The 19,676-nt window shown below is 36.7% G+C and overlaps 1 protein-coding gene across 2 annotated transcripts in view; it reads right to left on the reverse strand.

Annotated features, from left to right (window-relative positions):
* LOC136864736 (protein halfway) overlaps positions 1-19,676 on the reverse strand; it is a 261,173-nt gene that overhangs the window by 133,825 nt on the left and 107,672 nt on the right. For both annotated transcript variants that reach the window (XM_067142079.2, XM_067142078.2), the window contains one exon: positions 11,127-11,312. In XM_067142079.2, the coding sequence (XP_066998180.1) occupies positions 11,127-11,312 (186 nt within the window). The remainder of the gene's footprint in view (positions 1-11,126; positions 11,313-19,676) is intronic.

Here is a 19,676-nt window from a genome sequence, read left to right on the forward strand (position 1 = left end):
ACTCAGTGGGAGCAAGAGCTCCATGTAATTAAGGGTTTTCTGCCCTTTGGTATTTGTGGTTGTGAGCTGAGAGCTCAGACTTTGGGGCTCGTAGCCCAGAATTTGTAAAAGTTGCATTGTACCTGATTTCCTTTGTTATTTCCCCTAGTGGAAACTGGTTAAATTTTTCTCTTATTTTGGACTTCTTGATCGTGTACCTGATTTAACTGGTTGTTATTTGTTGTACGCTCAAAATTCCATGTCACCATTGTTAAGTTTTGAAAATATAACCTTGTTGAAATTTTAATTCATCTTTTGAACTTGTAGTTAGACCCATTCCAGCCCGCACCTTCTTTCACCTCTGACTTCCACGGATAACTCCGTAACATATACCACAACCAAAAACGAGAAACTATTTTTTCTGAAAACAAAAAACTATAATATCAACTACTATTTTTTACTTATTTAACAATTCAGAATTATTTTAATACTGTGTTGTCCGCACGTAGAAAATTTGTTGTCAGTATTTGCCAAACATCGATACATACACGCGAATTTTATCGGTGAGTAAAATTGTCTTGTTTTTACTAGTGACATATGTTTGAATTTTTTTTTACGTTTTTATTTTTCTCGTTCATATTAGTTATTCTATAGAACTGTATCTAGAAATACATTATATGTAATTACGTATATTCTTTTGTATTGAAAATGTTTTTAAAAAGTAGATATTGAGAGAGAAAGTGCGAAAATACTTTTCTCTTCCTAAAAATAAACGTTATCGACAACTATAAATCAACAATAAAACGTCTTTGACTCTTTATATCACTCCAAACCAGTTTCTTATTCTACGTAGTCCATATGTAGAAAATTTCATGCCTGTATTTGCTATACATCGGTAGATATACGCGAATTTTAAAATACATGTATTTCCACTGAAAACGGCCTGGCACTTTAAAGTAGTAGAGTGGAGGCGGAGCTCTGGCCTCTTCCAGCTGATGGGGAGCAGCCGACCAGATCGGCTCTTGGCTCCATGAGGGTTAATGTATGACTCAACCTTGAGAAAATCGTATAAAAGATGGCTGAAGATGCTCGATGCAGCGAGCGAAACATGTCCCAATTAACGTTTGTATTGTAATGTCCCTTTAGAGACAAACAGTTTATGTACTGAATTGAGTGGATAATAAAAATAAGAATTGTAAATACTTTTGCGACAGGCATAGATATCAAGGATAATTAAATAAAAAACCACCTATTCAATACTTTCCACATTTAATGTGGTTATTATCTACATGATTTTATGTAGACTCATTTGGTCAGGTACATGTTTCACCCATTATTTTGGGCATCTTCAGCCTGTAAACAACCTTTAGGTCAAGGTTTGGGACCTTTTTAACTAATATAAACATACTAATATATACACTATATATAACATATACATTATATACAATATATACAAACATAAGTCAATACAGTAAAGTTTTTTGGTCCTAATCTATTTAATATGGAAAATGTCCAAAACTAAAATGGATCTTCTTTTCGGTGAAGAGGATTGCAAATCGGGGTTTATGTGACCCCTATATCATATTAAGTACTTGACGTATCGTGTCTGGTGACAGGATGTGTCGTCAACAGTAAGTGGAGATTTGAACTGATTGTAGGTTGGTCAAGATTGAAAATATAAATTTAAATTGAATGTGTTTTAACTTGGCAGTTCTGGTTAACTTAAAATGTTCAAAACTAAAAATAAAATGAAACGGATCTTCTTTTTTCTTGAGAAGGGGTGATATTAAAACTGGAGCTTGTTTGACCCACGATTTTCATTTTCATGTTCTTGACGTAACTAATATTTAAATGTGTTGTCGTGTACAAGTGGAGATTCAAAAGCCGATTGTTGTAGGTAGACTGGTCAAAAACGTTGTGAATGAAACTGTTAGCGTCTTGACTTTGGGTCTCATGTAACGTCAAGGAATTGACAAGAGTACAATATTTAGCTGTTTCATAGTTTTAGGCTGCTGCTTAATTGGGAAGAGACATCCTAGACACTTGATACAGTCTTGTGTGAAAATTGTTCCCGTTGATGTGTTGCTTGGTCTTTGGGAGGGATCTTAAGAATATCTGTAATGAAGTAGAAAATAATTTTGAATTAAAAATTTTTTGAGCACGCGTTGTGATAAAATGTATTAAATTAACACCTCTTAACTGTAAAATGACTTACTTGTTCAGTTAATACTAGATGGATCTGTCTGTTCCGGCAGCGCCTGTCTTGTCACCATTTCTACTCCTGGTGTTGTAATGGTGCGGTAATGGAGGGGCGGGGCATGGAGGGAGAGTGGGGGTAGGCTGGTCTATGGGCGTGTGTGCTGTTGCTGGAGGGGAGTTTCTAGAAGCAATATGGGCGGGTTTAACTTTTGGCATGATGGATGAAGCATTTGAGTGTGGAGATTTAAATAAATGAGGGATTTTGTTTTGATCTGAATTCACGATATTAATTAATCTAGGTGTTAATTCGTACAAAGGATTTTTAATTTCATTGACGTCGTTGAGATTTTTATTTTTATTGTAGGTTTGGTCTAAAAAGATGTGTAGGTTTTCCAGTTCATTCATTAATTTCCCTTTACCTATGCTTCTAATGATGGTAAGATCTTTCTCTATGGATGTAAAGTGATGGCCCGTTTCTCTCATATGTTGGCTCATCGCTGAGTACTTATTGTGTTTTTGAGCGTTATAATGTTCCAGATATCTCGTGTTAAAGCTGCGGCCAGTCTGTCCGATATAAGAAAAACCACATTGTGTACATGTTAGTTTATATATGCCGGACCTTGAATAATGGTTGCTATTGTGATTGACCTTGTTGTGGTTAAAAAACATGTTTCGATTAGTGTTAACTGTCCTGAAGGCTATATTGATATTGTGCTTCTTTAAAGTATTTGCGATCTGATGGACGGCTGGGTTGTTATATGTAAATGTGGCGAAACTGGTTTTGCGACTTCGCAAACAGCATCAAGATTACTTTACTTCAAAAACCAATTTAAAAAAAAGACTTTCTATCAAGATATTTTCCAACTTGTACACATATATTTTCAAAAATTCAAGTATTCCCAAATGCAAGATTTTAAAACTGTTCAGAATGTGGTAAAACCTTAGGGGGTGGAGCTCTGTACCAGGGGTACACTTTCTCTGCCCCGTTGAACTGCGCGCCTTCTCGAAGGCCATCTGTGCAATGAATCTCAAATTAATGTAACTTAAGATACTTGGACCTTCAACCATTAGATGTCTCTACCATCGGCCTACGCGCCCCCTCTGGCGGGATTAAGGACATTTAATTCTCGAGGGAATTACAATTTTCAAAGTTCTTTAACCTTAGTTTTTGTAGATTTTTTTTTATGTGTCAATGTTGTCAACAATCTTAAGGCTTCCTTCTTCCTTAACTTATTAACCAATCAGGAATTTTTGGAATATTTCCCCTAGCCAATTACATTTCGAAGTGTGTACAGGCATCCAGCCCATCTGTAAAAAGTTCTGGAAACATTCCCTTTGAGATGCTATAAAAGCTGGGCGCTTTAGGGCCATATTGTCATCTTCATCGCTCCGGTCTATTGAGTGCGGCGAGTTATTAGGAGACAGGGGCTACCTGCCGTCGTTCCGAAGGCTTAACTACTCAAGGTAATGGCAGAAATTTCTTAACATGTGATAGCTCCTGGCAGATAACTTGAGGGGGAAGGTTTCAAACTTCTTTTATTATTGTAAAGTACTAAAGTCAGTGTTTAAATGTAAATTTTCGGCAAGTCTGAGGACTTTGTTCAAATCCCTCTGGGAAACATGTAAATTAAGGGAACAAAGAGTATTCACCCTCTGTTGATTCCCACTCAACTTGGTATGGGGTGACTAAAATTTTCTAAACCTCTAAATTCTTCACACTCCTTCGGCATTTAATATTTTTTCGTTTAGTTACCCCTCTGTAGTATAGGCTTAGCCTCTGCAACTTTGGCCCAGAAGCCTGTTTAGGGTTTTAAGTGTTTTTCTAACTAGAGTGCAAGTGTTTCGCCTCCTAGCACTTTGTCCATGGACGTTCGTATTAAACCTTTTATTTTTAATTTAGGGCCATTTCAAATGGGCGCTCATTGCCCCTGTTTATTTGGTAATTGTTTATTGACGAACGTGTAAAATACTGTTGAGCAGAAGTGAGTGCAAACACAGTTATTTGAGTTTGTAAGGCATAATATTGTAAGAAGCTTGTGCCTCTTAGACACTGGACTACAGTAAGCTTTCGGAGCTAGGTCTCCTAGAATGAACATGAGTGGAGCAAACATGCTCTTGTAAAAGTGTACTGGTTCAGAGCGATTATGCTTATCCCTTGTATATTATCACATGGATAATTCTCTCTAATTTTGTACCTGATTTTCTGACTTTAAGTCATTGTTGTTGTGGGAGCTGATGAGCTCATCATTATATTGTTGTTGTTCATTCAGAATATCTATCAAATAAAATCGAAAAGAAAAAGAAGGAAATAAAATTTCAAAACTGAGTGCTTTAACTTACGCTCTGGTCATTTCCTCATTCGCCCGTTCACCCCAGCACCTTCTTACCCCTCTCTGTTCCATGAAATTTCCGTATTAATAATAATAATAATAATAATAATAATAATAATAATAATAATAATAATAATAATAATAATAATAATAATAATAATAACAATAATTCTTACTTTTGAATACAGTGCGAGTGTGCAATATATGTAGCATCACAGTGTAAATCCGTAATGCAAAAAGTGTTGCATAATCAGCTATGAGATGGAATTTTAAATTCCAGATACTGTGACTTTTTAATAATATAGTGTTATTGGCTTTACGTACCACTAACTACTTTAATGGTTGTTTGAGACGCCAAGATGCCAGAATTTAGTTCCGCAGGAGTTCTTTTATGTGCAAGTAAATCTACCGACACGAGGCCCGCGTATTTGAGCATTGGACTGAGCCACGATCGAACCTGAGTTACAGGCTAGACAAACTGAAATCATCAAGGTATGATATTCTGTTGTATAGCTTGTATAAACAGAAAATAAAGTTTATGATAGCACTTATGGCACTGCACATGAAGACAGCATTAAGCAACCTACCATACTGTTGAAGAAACAGTGGCATGCAACTGAATCATCAAAGAAGCTAAATATAGTTCTGAACCTATTTTACATCTAAATATTTTCAGACTTCCTGATTGTGCCAATTTGAAAAAGACTACAACTTTTCTTACATGCCATATAATTATTTATTTAGCTGTGAAAAGATAATGAAGTAGGCAGAGGGTGAAATAAGCTGTCAGCACATAGCCTACTCCTGTCAAAAAACACCAAGTCTGCTGAAGGCTTAACATCTCCACCTGATGGACGAATCACTATCAACAATGCTGAATTCCTTCACTCCACATGAATGCTGCAGAGAGGTTTGGAATCAAATCCAGGCTTTTGGCATGCAATCTAGTGATTAGAAATTGTATACCACCATCTCTCCAACGCTGATGGCCAAATTTTTTCCACCAACAGGACTCAAACTGGCTAACGATGTAGTCACATTGTATAAATTTGATGCCTTAATGATCATTAGTCAATTACCATTGAACTGCATTTACGACTGTCACCCAGGTGGCAGATTCCCCATTAAGTGTTTATCAAGTCTCCTCTTAAATGATCTCATAGAAGTTGGAAACTTATCAAATATTTTCCATGAAAATTACCCCAATCCCGAATTCCTCTTCCTATAAATGAATATTTGCCCCAATTTGTCCTTTTGGATTCCAACTTTATCTTCATCAAACTTTACTGTATGAATGTCCAGGGTACAGAAATGTAAAAGGTATCCCTACTTCAAATAACACACTCCAACAATTTCCTTCTATACAACAACTAACTAAGAATTATCATCACCATGCCATGACATCCAACGAGTGAAAAAGTCCTCATTATGAACTAAAGCATCTGATCGCATGTTTTGTGATTTAAGGTTTTCACCACTGGGTATGTACAAAGAAGAAATTTTATTATTAACAAACTGGGAAATATCCTGATAAAAGAAACCATTCTATATTGTGTTAAAAAAGAATAATCTTGATTATGAAATTATGTAATGAATAAGGAGATAAACTGTATTTTATATAATATGCACATTGTGTGCTTTTCTCCCTAATTAAATTAAATCACCATTCCTATTACTACATTGATACAAGATTGTGTTCAATGAAACAAATTAATATATTTCTTAGTAATTCAGTGAAAGAAGACTGATTGACAGCTTTTGTTAAGTTGGCAATTATAAAGAAGCTAGTCTGCTGTATTAAAGGTGCCACATATTGATGACGTCTTTTAACTGGTGAATCATATACATTGCTATCTTATACGTACATCCTGATCATGGCTCCATATTTACAGAAGTGTACATTTATCAAACCCTTTTATTTGGTCATTATTCTATTTTAGGTATTCTTTTCAACTTTGTCCCATTATTTTGTCATTTTCAGTAATTTGTTCCATTAATAATTTTCTTTTGCTACTGGTTTAACACACCAATGGTTGCTAGTGATGGAGGATAGGAAAGTGGTAGGATTGGGAAGGTAGCGACCATGACCCTTATTAAGGTACAGCTCAATTTTTGGTTATTATTGAGTCCTTTTAATTTGGGTAATCAACATATCAGAATACCATCGAAGCTTTCAATAAATGAGAATACTCAAACATCAAAAGTTCACTACTCGGTTCAAAAACGATGAATTAAAGTAACATACTACGAGGCTTATCCGTACACTTTGGAGAGCAACGAGACATTGCTTCTAATCTGGATGGGCTTGCAATGAGAGGGGGAGGTATTATCATTGTAGTAGGTATAAATTCATGTTTCGATCAGGTTGCTGGAGTGCCCGAGTAGCTGGATGACAAACTGCATTTCGGTGAATAGCTACTGTATCATCCCCACTCAAAGTTACAAACAAAATACACACAAATACACAATCAACTCTCCACTCCACATACACATATACATGCTTGTTAGTTTTGTCCTACACAGTGCAGATTTATTTATTCATGTGTGATTCACTTCTTATTAGAATGCAAAAGATAAAGCCATTGAAGGACAATTATACCACAATTTGGGGAGGATATTTTTTCTACAGATTGTCACAGATACCTTTCATAGAAATATGTGAAGTGAAACAACAGATAAAAGAATTACTATTCAGTAGCACGCGGGTCGTGACAAATGCGTGGTATCCAGAATATAAGTGGATTGCAGGGTTTGTTATAATAATGTTATTGGCTTTACATCCCACTAACTACATTTTCAGTTTTCGGAGATGCCGAGGTGCTGGAATTTTGTCCCACAGGAGTTCTTTATGTGCCAGTAAATCTACCGACACAAGGCTGATGTATTTGAGCACCTTCAAACACCACCGGACTGAGCCAGGATCGAACCTGCCATGCTGGGGTCAGAAAGTCGGCGCCTCAACCATCTGAGCCACTCAGCCTGGCTGCAGGGATTGCATAATGTCCTAATAATGACGACATATAGATGCTCAGTTATTTTGCTTGTAAGAACTGCATTTAAAAAAAGACTGAAATATTTTCTCTCAGGTGTTTCTATATTATTATTATTATTATTGTACAACTCATTGGCTAAATGGTCAGCATTGAGGCCTACGGTTCAGAGGGTCCTGGGTCCGAATCTCGGCCAGGGTGGGTCGGGGATTTTAATAGTCTGATCAATTCTTCTGGCCCGGGGACTGGGTGTCTTTGTGTGTCCCACCACTTTCATCTTCTTATTCAGACCACACACTACACTACCAACCACCACAGAAACACGCATTAGTGATTACATCCCTCCTTATAGAGTTGGCGTCAGGAAGGGCATCCGGTCGTAAAACAGGGCCAAAACCACATGTGCGACACGGTTTGCACCTGCGACCCCACAGACGTGAAAAGAGCTATGGAAGAAACAATTATTATTATTATTATTATTATTATTATTATTATTATTATTATTATTATAATATTATTATTATTATTATATTATTATTATTATTATTATTATTATTATTATTATTATTATTATTATTATTACTACGGGGTTACCCGTGGAATGCAGAGGTGAAAGAAGGTGCGGGCTGGAATGGGTCTATCCACAATATGAAACTAAACTTAAAATTTTACTGAAGGTTATATTTTCAATAGATAACACGATTTAACAAATTTTCACTAGGTGAAATAACAATGAAAGATCAGGTACAAGGTATAATTTTACAAACAAGAGCACGAAAGCACAAGTTTAGGGGTCTTTACAAGTTCTGGGCTTTGAACCCCAAATTTTTACAATCCTTGAGCTACTTGCCCAACTTTACCAAGGTACACATTTGTCCAAAAGGCAGAAAACCCCTTCGTTCAAGGAGCATTTGCTCCAAAAACCATATCAGGCCTCCCAGAGGCACTTTTACCACATATAAAAGAGCTGGCCCGCTCTCAATTTTTCACGCCTATTACCAGGCCATACCAGATTTAACACTTAATTGCCCTCAAGGCACAACTTACATCAAATGAAGCGGGGGTATCTCGTACCCAACCTACTGGGCCTTAGTAGAAAAAAGAATAGGTTAAGTAAATGGCCCAAAATAGAAAATGAATGGAGGCATGTACTTGCACTCCTAAATGAAACTTCTTAAAACGTAAGAGGCACAAGGCCGATGGAACAGGGGCTATTCCCAAACTATGGAGGTGAGTCGTATAAGGAAAATTTAAGACATTACAGAAAGGAAGAAAACCAAGTACAAAACGTAGTCACCTCAAACCAATATGAAGGGGAGCTCGAGAGGGTAAATCACTCCCTATCCCCGAATTACAGTTAAAGATATATGAAGTTTTTCAAAAGCGACCGAAAATTACATGTTTGAAGATAGGTTACATAGTAAAGGTTTCGGACCTTCCCCACAGGTTAAACTGCTGAGCTAGCAAGAAATAAAGATGTTAAGCGGCCATTACCTTACTGAAGAACCGCTGCCTGAAGAAAGAGGCGCTACCCGCCTCCTGCTACACGTCCATACACTAAACTAAATGTTGATGATGTGGCTGAGAGACAAGAAAATCAGCAGTTTTTATACCCTCGGAGAAAATTCGAGACCTTTCATGAATAATTAAGACACACCCACAGGCGTTTATTGGCTACAGTACACAATTACACACAAAATCGAAGAAGAAAGACACGATTGGTCAAAAATTAATTACAGAAATAATTGATTGGCTAACTTCAAAACTGGCGGAAAGAAAAGATTAATACTGCCAACCCACAAATGAAAGAATTAAATTTAGTAATAAGAAAACTTATGAGTACAAAATATCTTCAAGAAAGTTCCCTCACTTCGCACCAGGGTGCATGATCATAGTTTTTTAATAGAGACATCTATGAGACAATGTCCAAACTTCTTGATAAATAGTCAACAAAAACACGTCGAAATTAACACAGTGACATCTTCAGAGCAAAAGTTTAAGTAGATCCAGTTTTAAGTTCACAGTTTCTCCTGTAGAGGCGTACTTTAAAGCAGAAAATTCAAATGTGCGGCGTAGAGGTGTACCAGCCGGTACAATTATTATTATTATTATTATTATTATTATTATTATTATTATTATTATTATTATCATCATTTATTTTATTAACTCCATTATGAGTTAAAGGCAATGTGGGCAATGCAGAATGTGAACATTGTGGACTTGTTTTATGGTTGGACCCCTTGCTGTGATCTCTGACCTCGTTCCTATATGTTCAGTTTCAATAAAATACCCCGCATGAAAGAAGAGGGACACACAAAGTGCTGAACTAAAAAAAAAAAATGAAACCTGGAGATAATCCATGTCTTTCTTTTGTGTGTTCTCTATATATGCATGCTTACACACTGTTTCCTATACGTACATATATTTCACTCCTGTTAGCTTTCTTACCTGAGCATTTACAAAATATCATATGATGAGTGCTCTTGGTACAAACACATGGCTGCTAACTACCTCATCAACAAAAAATACAATAGTAAGAGTTACATTTAAAAAAATATTATAGTAAATATCTCACCCAGCACAGGAAGTCTGGATACAGAACTACAATATACATTTAAGAGAAAGAAACTATGAGCAAAACCAGAAGGAAAGAAATTAAGTTCACAATTATCGCCTTCCTTTCTTCATCAACTTTGTACACTGCTATGAAAACACAGATCATTATGAGATATTATATAGAGTGTTTGTTTGTTCTGGTATATATCAAAAAATACTAATGGAGAGAAATGAACAGAGAAAAGTGGTTCAAGTTCTTAACCCATTCAGACCTCAATATTATACTCAGTTCAAAATTTATATTTCTTTACTAAAAGCAGCTTCTTGAACTGTCAAAAAAAATTCATTCTTTAAGATAGTTTTTTAACCTTCAGGTACAAGAGGCCCTAAAATACATCACTGGCTATATTTTGCAACTTATGACTATATGGTGAAAAATATAAAAGATGTATACTCAAAATAAATATCTGCCATATAATATTGAATAGCATTTATTTTGTTATAAATAACAAAAGACTGATCAACTATGCAGTATCTGTTCAGCCAATTTTGCAAGCTGTTGTTCACTCATTATTTTACTTCTGGTAAATCCTGATAGATGGCACCATTTTACCCAAAGCAGAACCAAAGAAGCCCTTGAATGCATAAAAGATATTTCCAAAATTATAAACCGGGGAATTTTTTTTTCAATATGCTTCGTCACACTGAAACAGATAGGTCTTATGGTGATGATGGGATAGGAAAGGGCTAGGAGGAGGAACGAAGTGACCGTGGCCTTAATTAAGGTACAACCCCGGCATTTGCCTTGTGTGAAAGTGGGAAATCATGGAAAACAATCTTTAAGGCTGCTGCGAGTGGGGTTTGAACCCATTATCTCCTGAAGGAAAGCTGATAGCCATGTAACCCAAGCCGTGCTGCCACATGTTCGGTAAACCTGGGAAAAATGTGGGAAAGAAATACATAGAACAATGTGCATAATAATGGATGCTGGGGTTCGAATGAGTTTAGAAATGATATTTTCAGAACAAATTCCAGAATTCACTTAGTTTCTTCATCTCAAGAAGATACTCACATTGTTGGATGACACATTGAGAACAGTTGTATTTGCTGGTAGCGGATGTGGTAAAGAATTTAACTGTTGGTTTGAGCAGTCAACTCCATATGTCAATGATGTGCCTTGGCCGGCCACTAAGTCTATTCTCGCAACATTACAACGACATCTGTGAATTCCATGATATTCTCGGCATGGTTCTCCCACCTTTAAAAAGTTACAAAATGAATTTTAATGAGAGCAGAGCACATTTTAAACAAATAATTTCAAACAGACTATAGCTAAAAAATAGCAACACTAAGAAGTTAATAAACATTCTATTAACAGTATTAATTATTCAGATTGAACATTTCTCAGCCTATTTAGCACTGCAACCCCCCAGCTAGAGCAAACAACTCAGATGGCATTTGTACCAGAAGCAAACAAAAAACTGGTTAAAAAACACCACGTTCCGGAAGTGCAGGACACTATCTTTAATGGTTTGTCCATGTTATATTGTTAACTCCTGCAGTGAACACTAGAAGTTGAAAAGCTTTAAACTGAATTTATTTGTAGTCATGCATGTATTCTAGTTGAGGATTTCAGAGTGACTGTGTGTTTGTGAAATACCAGTACGCTGGAAGTATTAGCAGCCAAGTCGTCATTAATTCGACAGGGGATATGAGAATTTTCCAGTTTCTCCACAGACGTCAGGATTCTCCATTATGGCATATATAACAAAGAGAATAGTGAATATAAGACTCAAAAAATTTTTGTAATATTTTGGTACTAGTTATGTTACGTCGTAGGGCATGTGTAGGCCGATTGTAAGTAATAGAAATCACTGTATACACACCAGTAATTCAACTGCTGATTTACTTTACAGCATACGTCTTTGTTGGTTCTGCGGTGTACTATGCCATTTCAGGTGAAGACTGGCAGTAATGCATACAGTTCAGTGCGAGCTTCAGCTAGCGTTTATATTCCATGTGCAATATGTATTTCCCAGTCTGACCAATCCAGAATTGTGGGTTATCATACATGCATCGTACAGGTTACGCAAAGTTCAGAGTCAAAAACGTGGAAAAGGTACCATGAAACCAAAGATGTGACTGACAGACCGAGGGTGACGCCACGTCAAGATCGCCATATCTGTGTAACAGCGCAGAGAAGACCAACTGCGACTGCTCAAAAATATGAGATAACTTGTTGAGAGCAATTAGGGTCCTTGTATTTTAACAAACTGTACACAATCAGCTACGTAGCGCCCAATTAAAGTCATTTTGACTGACTCAATATGTTTCACTAGAGAATTGTCAATGTGTTGAGAGAAGAAGTTGGACCATCCAACAACTTACTTGGGGTTTAGATGAAAGAAGTAATATCATATCTGCAGATGAAAGACAGATATCACATAGGCCAGATACACGACAACAAAGGGTGTGGTGACGTAAAGGACGCAGTGAAAAGTACCAGGATGTTCAACAGGTGAATGCCTTGGAGGTGGTGGTGTAATGTTTTGGGCTGGGATTACACATGGCCGCCATCATACACCTTTGATATCAATTCAAGAGATGTTAATGGCTCAGCGATATACCACTGAAATTCTTCGATCATTTATACAACCTTCAGGAAAGAACATGTTGTTGAATACATTTTTGTCAATGACTTCATCGAGGTGCATCAATTATGAACTTCATGAGAGAGGCGAGTATCAACCATATGAACTGAACTGGCCAGCTAATTCACTAGACATGAAATGCACTGATCATGCATGGAACAGGTTCAGAATGTGTTTTTTTTTTTTTTTTTTTTTTTTTTTTTTTCCCGCAACCTCTATAGACACTCCCAGACCTCATTTAGAGTTGCCCAGATGGAATGGAACCTTCTTTCTTCAGATGACATCAACGTACTGATCGCAAGCATTCCACTGCTTGTCAGAGACCAGAACAATGCCAGAGGAGGCCATATATGGTACTAAGGCAGAGTGAACAAGGACAACCTTCACTTAAAAATTAAAAAACCACAAATTGTAACCTTTTCATTATTACCATTTATTTGTGTTAGATACTGGAAGAAAAACATTTGAGTTATTCCACTGCACCCTTGATATTCCATTTTTTTTTTTTTTTTTTTTTTTTTTTTTTTTTTTTTTTTTTAAGCATATAACATTTCATGAATTTTCACTTATTATGTTAGCAATACCTTAGAAGTGTAATTTCAGTACCTACTTGCAAGTTTACCAGACCTATATACGGCCACTAGCATGAAGCTCCTTGTTTGATATTTTATAACTTTCTCTCCTAAATTTAAATTAATTTAAAAGTTGTGATGATGGGATTAAGATTGTGAATTCTCGTGCACCCATTAAAATGCACTAAAGTTCAATTAAAGACCACATTTTTAAAAATAGTTTCTATCAAAAGTCTTTTTTTTTCTTTTGCTAGTTGCTTTACGTCGCACCGACACAGATAGGTCTTATGGTGACGATGGGATAGGAAAGGCCTAGGAGTTGGAAGGAAGCGTCCGTGGCCTTAATTACGGTACAGCCCCAATATTTACCTGATGTGAAAATGAGAAACCACGGAAAGCCATCTTCAGGGCTGCCAACAGTGGGATTCGAACCCACTATCTCCCGGATGCAAGCTCACAGCCGAGCGCTCCTCACCGCACGGCCAACTCGCCCGGTAAAAAGTATTTAATAAAACTAATCATAGTCTTATTGTTTTATTGTCGCGGCCACCAAATTAGGTGGGTGAGGAAAACTGCGCTGTCGTCAGATACGGGAACGGCGAAGCAACAAATGGTTGAGAGCCGCTTACCCCGGGCACGGATTGGCAACACTGATCGTGCAGTGCTGTCAAAATGAAGCCCATTCGCTCCAAGCCACCTTACCCGAGTCATTCCCTGTCAAGCAGCTGTTTGAGTTTGCATCGTAAGTGCAGTTAAAGATGGATAGTGAATGTGAATTGATTTGGGCTCAAGTCAAGAGAGAAGTGGCAGAGAGAAACAAGACATTCAAAATAAAGGGCGTAGAAAAACTCACATCAGAAGCCATCGGCCATGTGACTGCTGCAGATTGGGAAAAGTGCTTCAATCACGCGGAAAATGTTCAAATAGACGACTGGGCCAAGGAAATAGTAAGGGACGAAAGAATGGAGCCATTAATCATCCGTGTAAAAGACGACTCGACAGATAGTGAGATGAGTGATGACAGTGGCTAAGACTGCCTTGAAGCCAGAAACCGATTCTTACTTCATTGTAAATTAATGTAAACCTATTCTTTAAAGTAGTTCTTTTTCTATATTACTCGGTACAATATACAGTACCGAAATATTTAAAGTTATAATGTAATAAAACTGATACGGATTAATATGTAATCCGAAAGTATTTACGGGGTCCTGCAGCCTGTGCAGGTGCACGCACCCCGAACTGCCTCAGCTAGCGACATTTACATGATCGCTTTCCGGGCCATTTTCCAGGAAAAATACAAGACTCATGGAAATATGTTTCAGATGAGAAATATAAGTCAGGCGATTTTTTTACATTTTTTCCGCAGACAAAATTTTATTGGCTGAAGAAATAAAAACATGGCCGCTTACTGAAATTTTCAATACATGATTCTACGGATTTAAACTTACCCGTTCAAGATTTTATTTTTCATAAGTATTTAAAATGGTTTATATCGACAATAGTTATACCACTGGAATCAACAGTCTTTTCTGAAGCTTGTAGTATAATTTGTTTTGAAACATTGTATGAAGTAGCATCAGGAGCTTGAGAGAGAACAACTTGCCTCGCGCTCCGAAATGATGTGTTCAGTTAGACATTTCTTCGCCAGTTGCTACATAACCTTGCCAACAGCGTAATTTCTCTGACCCGCCTAATTTCATGGCCGCGACAATAGATATCATGTGAACAGAAGTCATATTTAAGTCAACACACGAAAGGGGTTAAACATATGACAAATGCACAAAGGAAATCGTGTTTCAAACAGTCATTCATAACCAACTAGATTTCAAATGCGGCAGAAAGAAATTAATTCCATGCACATTTGTGTCGAGCCCTTGTTGTGTTAAACATACCCTTCAATATCCTTGAAAACTGCTAATTCTGAAACTTTCTACAGAAATACTGTCATTGCAACATACCTCAGAATCTACACTAAGAAAAAACAACTTTTATCATATACAGTACTAGCAAGATACCCGTGCTTCGCTACGGTATTATACTGAAATTTAGAATTGAATGCTTATTGTTTTATATATAATCCGCCGAAATTCGCGATCTGACTCGTTTTCTGAGAGAATCCCCCAAAATTCGTGATCTGACTCGTTTTCTGAGAGAATCCCCCAAAATTCGTGATCTGACTCGTTTTCTAATAGATTATGGCAAGTTTCCTCCTATTTTTCAATCTTTCTTTCCAGCAATCGATTTCGTACTTCCCGAGCTAAGTCCAGGTATTCCACCCGGTGAGTTGGGTCCCTAAATCTTTGCCATCTTGTCCTATAAGCATTTTTAATATGGATCAAATCCTTCAGGAGATCCAGCGTGGTGTCGTCTTTGGTGCCTTGGCGATACTGAACCCGCGGCCGGACTGCATTCTTAGTCATTACCCGTCCAGGACCCGTTTCCAGCGCGGTCCGCACATTTGACAACGGTCCAGAACATTATTATTATTATTATTATTATTATTATTATTATAGATGTTCTGGACCCCACAGCAGGATGCAAGACCGCTACTTGGCGGTAAATTACATCTGCTGCCATTGTCATTGTTGAGAATGTGACCAGCACCATTGTCGCGCGTAGGCAAGTGTGCAGGATTTCTGGCCATACGAATGACATACTTCCGTGCATTATTGACTTTATTATGGAGTGAAAAATTGGACGGTCTATCTCATGCCTATCGTTTATTTCAATGTGTTTAAATTTTTATTTATATGACAGGAAAATCTACTGTAATCTAAGAACGTTCTCCTAAGGAAAAGATGGCTCTTGAAACAGAACCCAGGAAAGATTAAAAATGACCGGTTTATGATCAGAATAAGTACATCGAAAATCTACAGCATGTTTCCAATCATACGACAGGGTCAGGAATGGAATGAATAAAGCCCCCATCTAGAGGCGACAATAGGATTTGTGCCGGCAGCCGAAACCTGTCGCACTCCTCCGGGGCAATGATTAATGGATGACAAATGAAATGAAATTATATTTGACAGTTTTGCTGGAATGAATGATGACAGGGAAAAACGGGGTATCCGGAGAAAAACTTGTTCCGCCTCCATTTTGTCCAGCACGAATGTCACATGGAGAGACCGGGATTTGAACCACGGAACCCAGCTGTGAGAGGCCGGTGCGCTGCCGCCTGAGCAACGGAGGCTCCTTATAAATACATTATGAACAGTAAAATCAATTGGTCTCACCTCCTTTTACACCCTACCGCCATTAAGATTATTTACCCAACCCCCCCCCCAAAAAAAAACTAAAAGAAGGCGTGTTTCTTTATGTTAAAGGAGATTCCAAACACTAATGTTCACGTCTATTACCTTCAGTTTTGAGATTAAAATAATTCACTTTTTTTCACTTTCACCCCCCACCCACACCTAAGTGAATTTTCCGGCAAAAAATACTTGTTTCTTTAATAGTAAAGGATCTTCTAAATACCAATTATCACGACTCTAACTTCTTCAGTTTTTGATTCATGTGTCCTCATGAAAGGAATTCAACTCCTTTTCACTCCCGCCCCCCAAAATGATTTGCCCCCCAAAACGCATTTTTCTTTGTTTTTAAAGGAGATCCAAATATCAATTTTCATGCCTGTAACAACTTTAGTTTTTATTATATGTATGTATTCTCATACAATTAAGTCAATATATTTTCAATTCTTTCAACCCCACCCCGCTTCATTGGATTTTCCGAGAATGTGTTTCTTTACTTTTAAAGCAGATTCCAAATATCAAATTTCATGTCTGTAACATTTTCATTTTCGAGATAACAGTAGCCTAATTCAGTTTTTGAGATATACTGTAGAAATTCTCATTTTAAAATTTCACCCCCTTTTTAGTTCCCCTTAAGTGCAGTTTCCAAAAACAAATCACCTACGTTTCTTTACACTTACAGGAGATTCCAAATACCCACTTTTTACGTCTGTAACATTTTACACTTCTCAGATATTCTGTAGATATAGTCTTTCAAAAAAATTACCCCGTTTTGTCACTCCTGTTTAACCGCCATTAATTGAATTTTCCAAAAGCAAAAATATACGTGTTTCTTTATTTCTATAGGAGATCCCATTTACAAATTTTCAGTTCTGTAATATCTTCAGTTTCTGAGATATATGTATCCTCATTAAAGGCATTCAACCCATCATTCACCCTTTTACACCCCTCCTATTGGGATTTAGAGAAAACAAAGAAATACGTGTTCCTTTATTTTTAAGGGAGATTCTAAACACCAATTTTTACATCTGTAAACGTTTAAAGTTTTAAGATGTAGACACACTCATTTTAAAAATTCACCTCCCCCCCCCCTTTTCACCCCCCATTATTTGGATTTTCCAAAAACGAAAAATAACCTGTTTCTTTATTTTTAAAGTAGATCCCAAATACCGATTTTCAGGTCTGTAATATCTTCAGGTTCTGAAATATAAGTAGCCTCATTAAAGGCATTCAACCTCTTTTTCACCCTTTCCCACCCTTCCTATTACGATTTTCCGAAAACAACAAAATACGTGTTTCTTTATTTTTAAAGGAGATTCTAATTACCAAATTTTACATCTATAAACTTTAAAAGTTTTGAGATATAGATACACTCATTTTAAAAACGTCATCCCCCTTTTCACCCCCCCATTATTTGGATTTTCCCAAAACGAAAAAATACTTGTTTCTTTATTTTTAAAGTAGATCCCAAATACCAATTTTCAGGTCTGTAATATCTTCAGGTTCTGAAATATAAGTAGCCACGTTAGAGGCATTCAACCTGTTTTTCACCCTTTTCCACCCTTCGTATTAGGATTTTCCGAAAACAAAAATATACGTGTTTCTGTATTTTTAAAGGACATCCTAAATACCAATTTTTACATCTATAAACTTTAAAAGTTTTGAGGTATAGATACACTCATATTAAAAAATCACCCCCCTTTTACCCCCACCATTAACTGGATTTTCTAAGAACAAAAAAATACGCGTTCCTTCATTTTTAAAGGAGATCCCAAACACCAATTTTCAGGTCTGTAATATCTTCAGTTTCTAAGATATAAGTATTCTCTTTAAAGGCATTCAACCCTTTTTCACCCCTTTTCACCCCTCCTATTGGGATTTTCCGAAAACAAAAGAAATACATGTTCCTTTATTTTTAATGAATATTCTAAATACCAATTTTTAAATCTCTATCCTTTAAAACTTTTGAGATATAGATGCACTCATTTTAAAAATTCATCCCCCTTTTCACCCTCGCATTAATTGGCTTTTCCATAAACAAAAAAATAAGTGTTTCTTTATTTTTGAAAGCGATCAAAAGTACCAATTTTGAGGTCTGTAATATCTTCAGTTTCTGAGATATAAGTACCGGTATCCTGATTAAAGGCATTCAACCCCTTTTTCACCCTTTTTCACCCCTCCTATTGGGATTGTCTGAAAACAAAAAAATACATGTTTCCTTATTTTTAAAGAAGATTCTAAATACCAATTTTCACATCCGTAAACTTTTAAAGTTTAGAGATATAGACACACTCATTTTAAAATTCCACCCCCCTTTTCACCCCCTTAGCGACGGAATATCCAAAAATCCTCTCTTAGCGAGCACCTACATCTTAATATGAATATATCCCCAAAATTTCATTTCTTTATGTCCAGTAGTTTTGGCTCGGCGATGATGAATCAGTCAGTCAGTCAGTCAGTCAGTCAGTCAGTCAGTCAGTCAGTCAGGACAAGCTACTTTATATATATAGATATGAGATACATTGAGCAGGATAAGGGAAGCTGTAGGTGATTCATACATATTGATCTCTGTTGAAGAGACCACTGACAGACTTCATTATTGCTATTAAATAGCTAAACAGACTGTTGGAAATTAGATCCTGATGCACCGTCTACATATTACTTAATTTGCAGCAGACTGCCCATTTTGTTAATAATGACCTCAAAGTAATATTTCCCAACAACATGGATGAGAATAAAGCACTTGTAATATACACTGATTCAGCCTCCTATATGCTTGCTGCTGTCAAGTCTGTTAAAAGGTAGTTTATCCTGCCTTGCTCCTTATCTTACAAATGCCCTAAATGGTGTAACTGAGAAGATATGTCTTGAATTTTCCAGTGAATAAGCTGGCTCCCACGTTTCTTTAATTTTTTTTTTAAGGTACCTACAAGGATCTAGTTATAGGAGAAATTTCCAGATGTACCACCACCATCAGAACCCATCTCTACTCCGCTGGGGAACTTGGCATAATGCCGTACGATATTACAATGAACATTTGGAGGAAATTGAAGATATCATTCTAAGCCTAGACAAGGATGCTACATGTATTACTTCAGCTAAGGATGTATTGAAGGGTCCATCAATTGACCATAAAAATGAGTACATCAAA

This window comes from Anabrus simplex, chromosome 2 (assembly GCF_040414725.1).
Source record: "Anabrus simplex isolate iqAnaSimp1 chromosome 2, ASM4041472v1, whole genome shotgun sequence".
In the NCBI taxonomy this organism is placed as follows: Eukaryota; Metazoa; Arthropoda; class Insecta; order Orthoptera; family Tettigoniidae; genus Anabrus; species Anabrus simplex.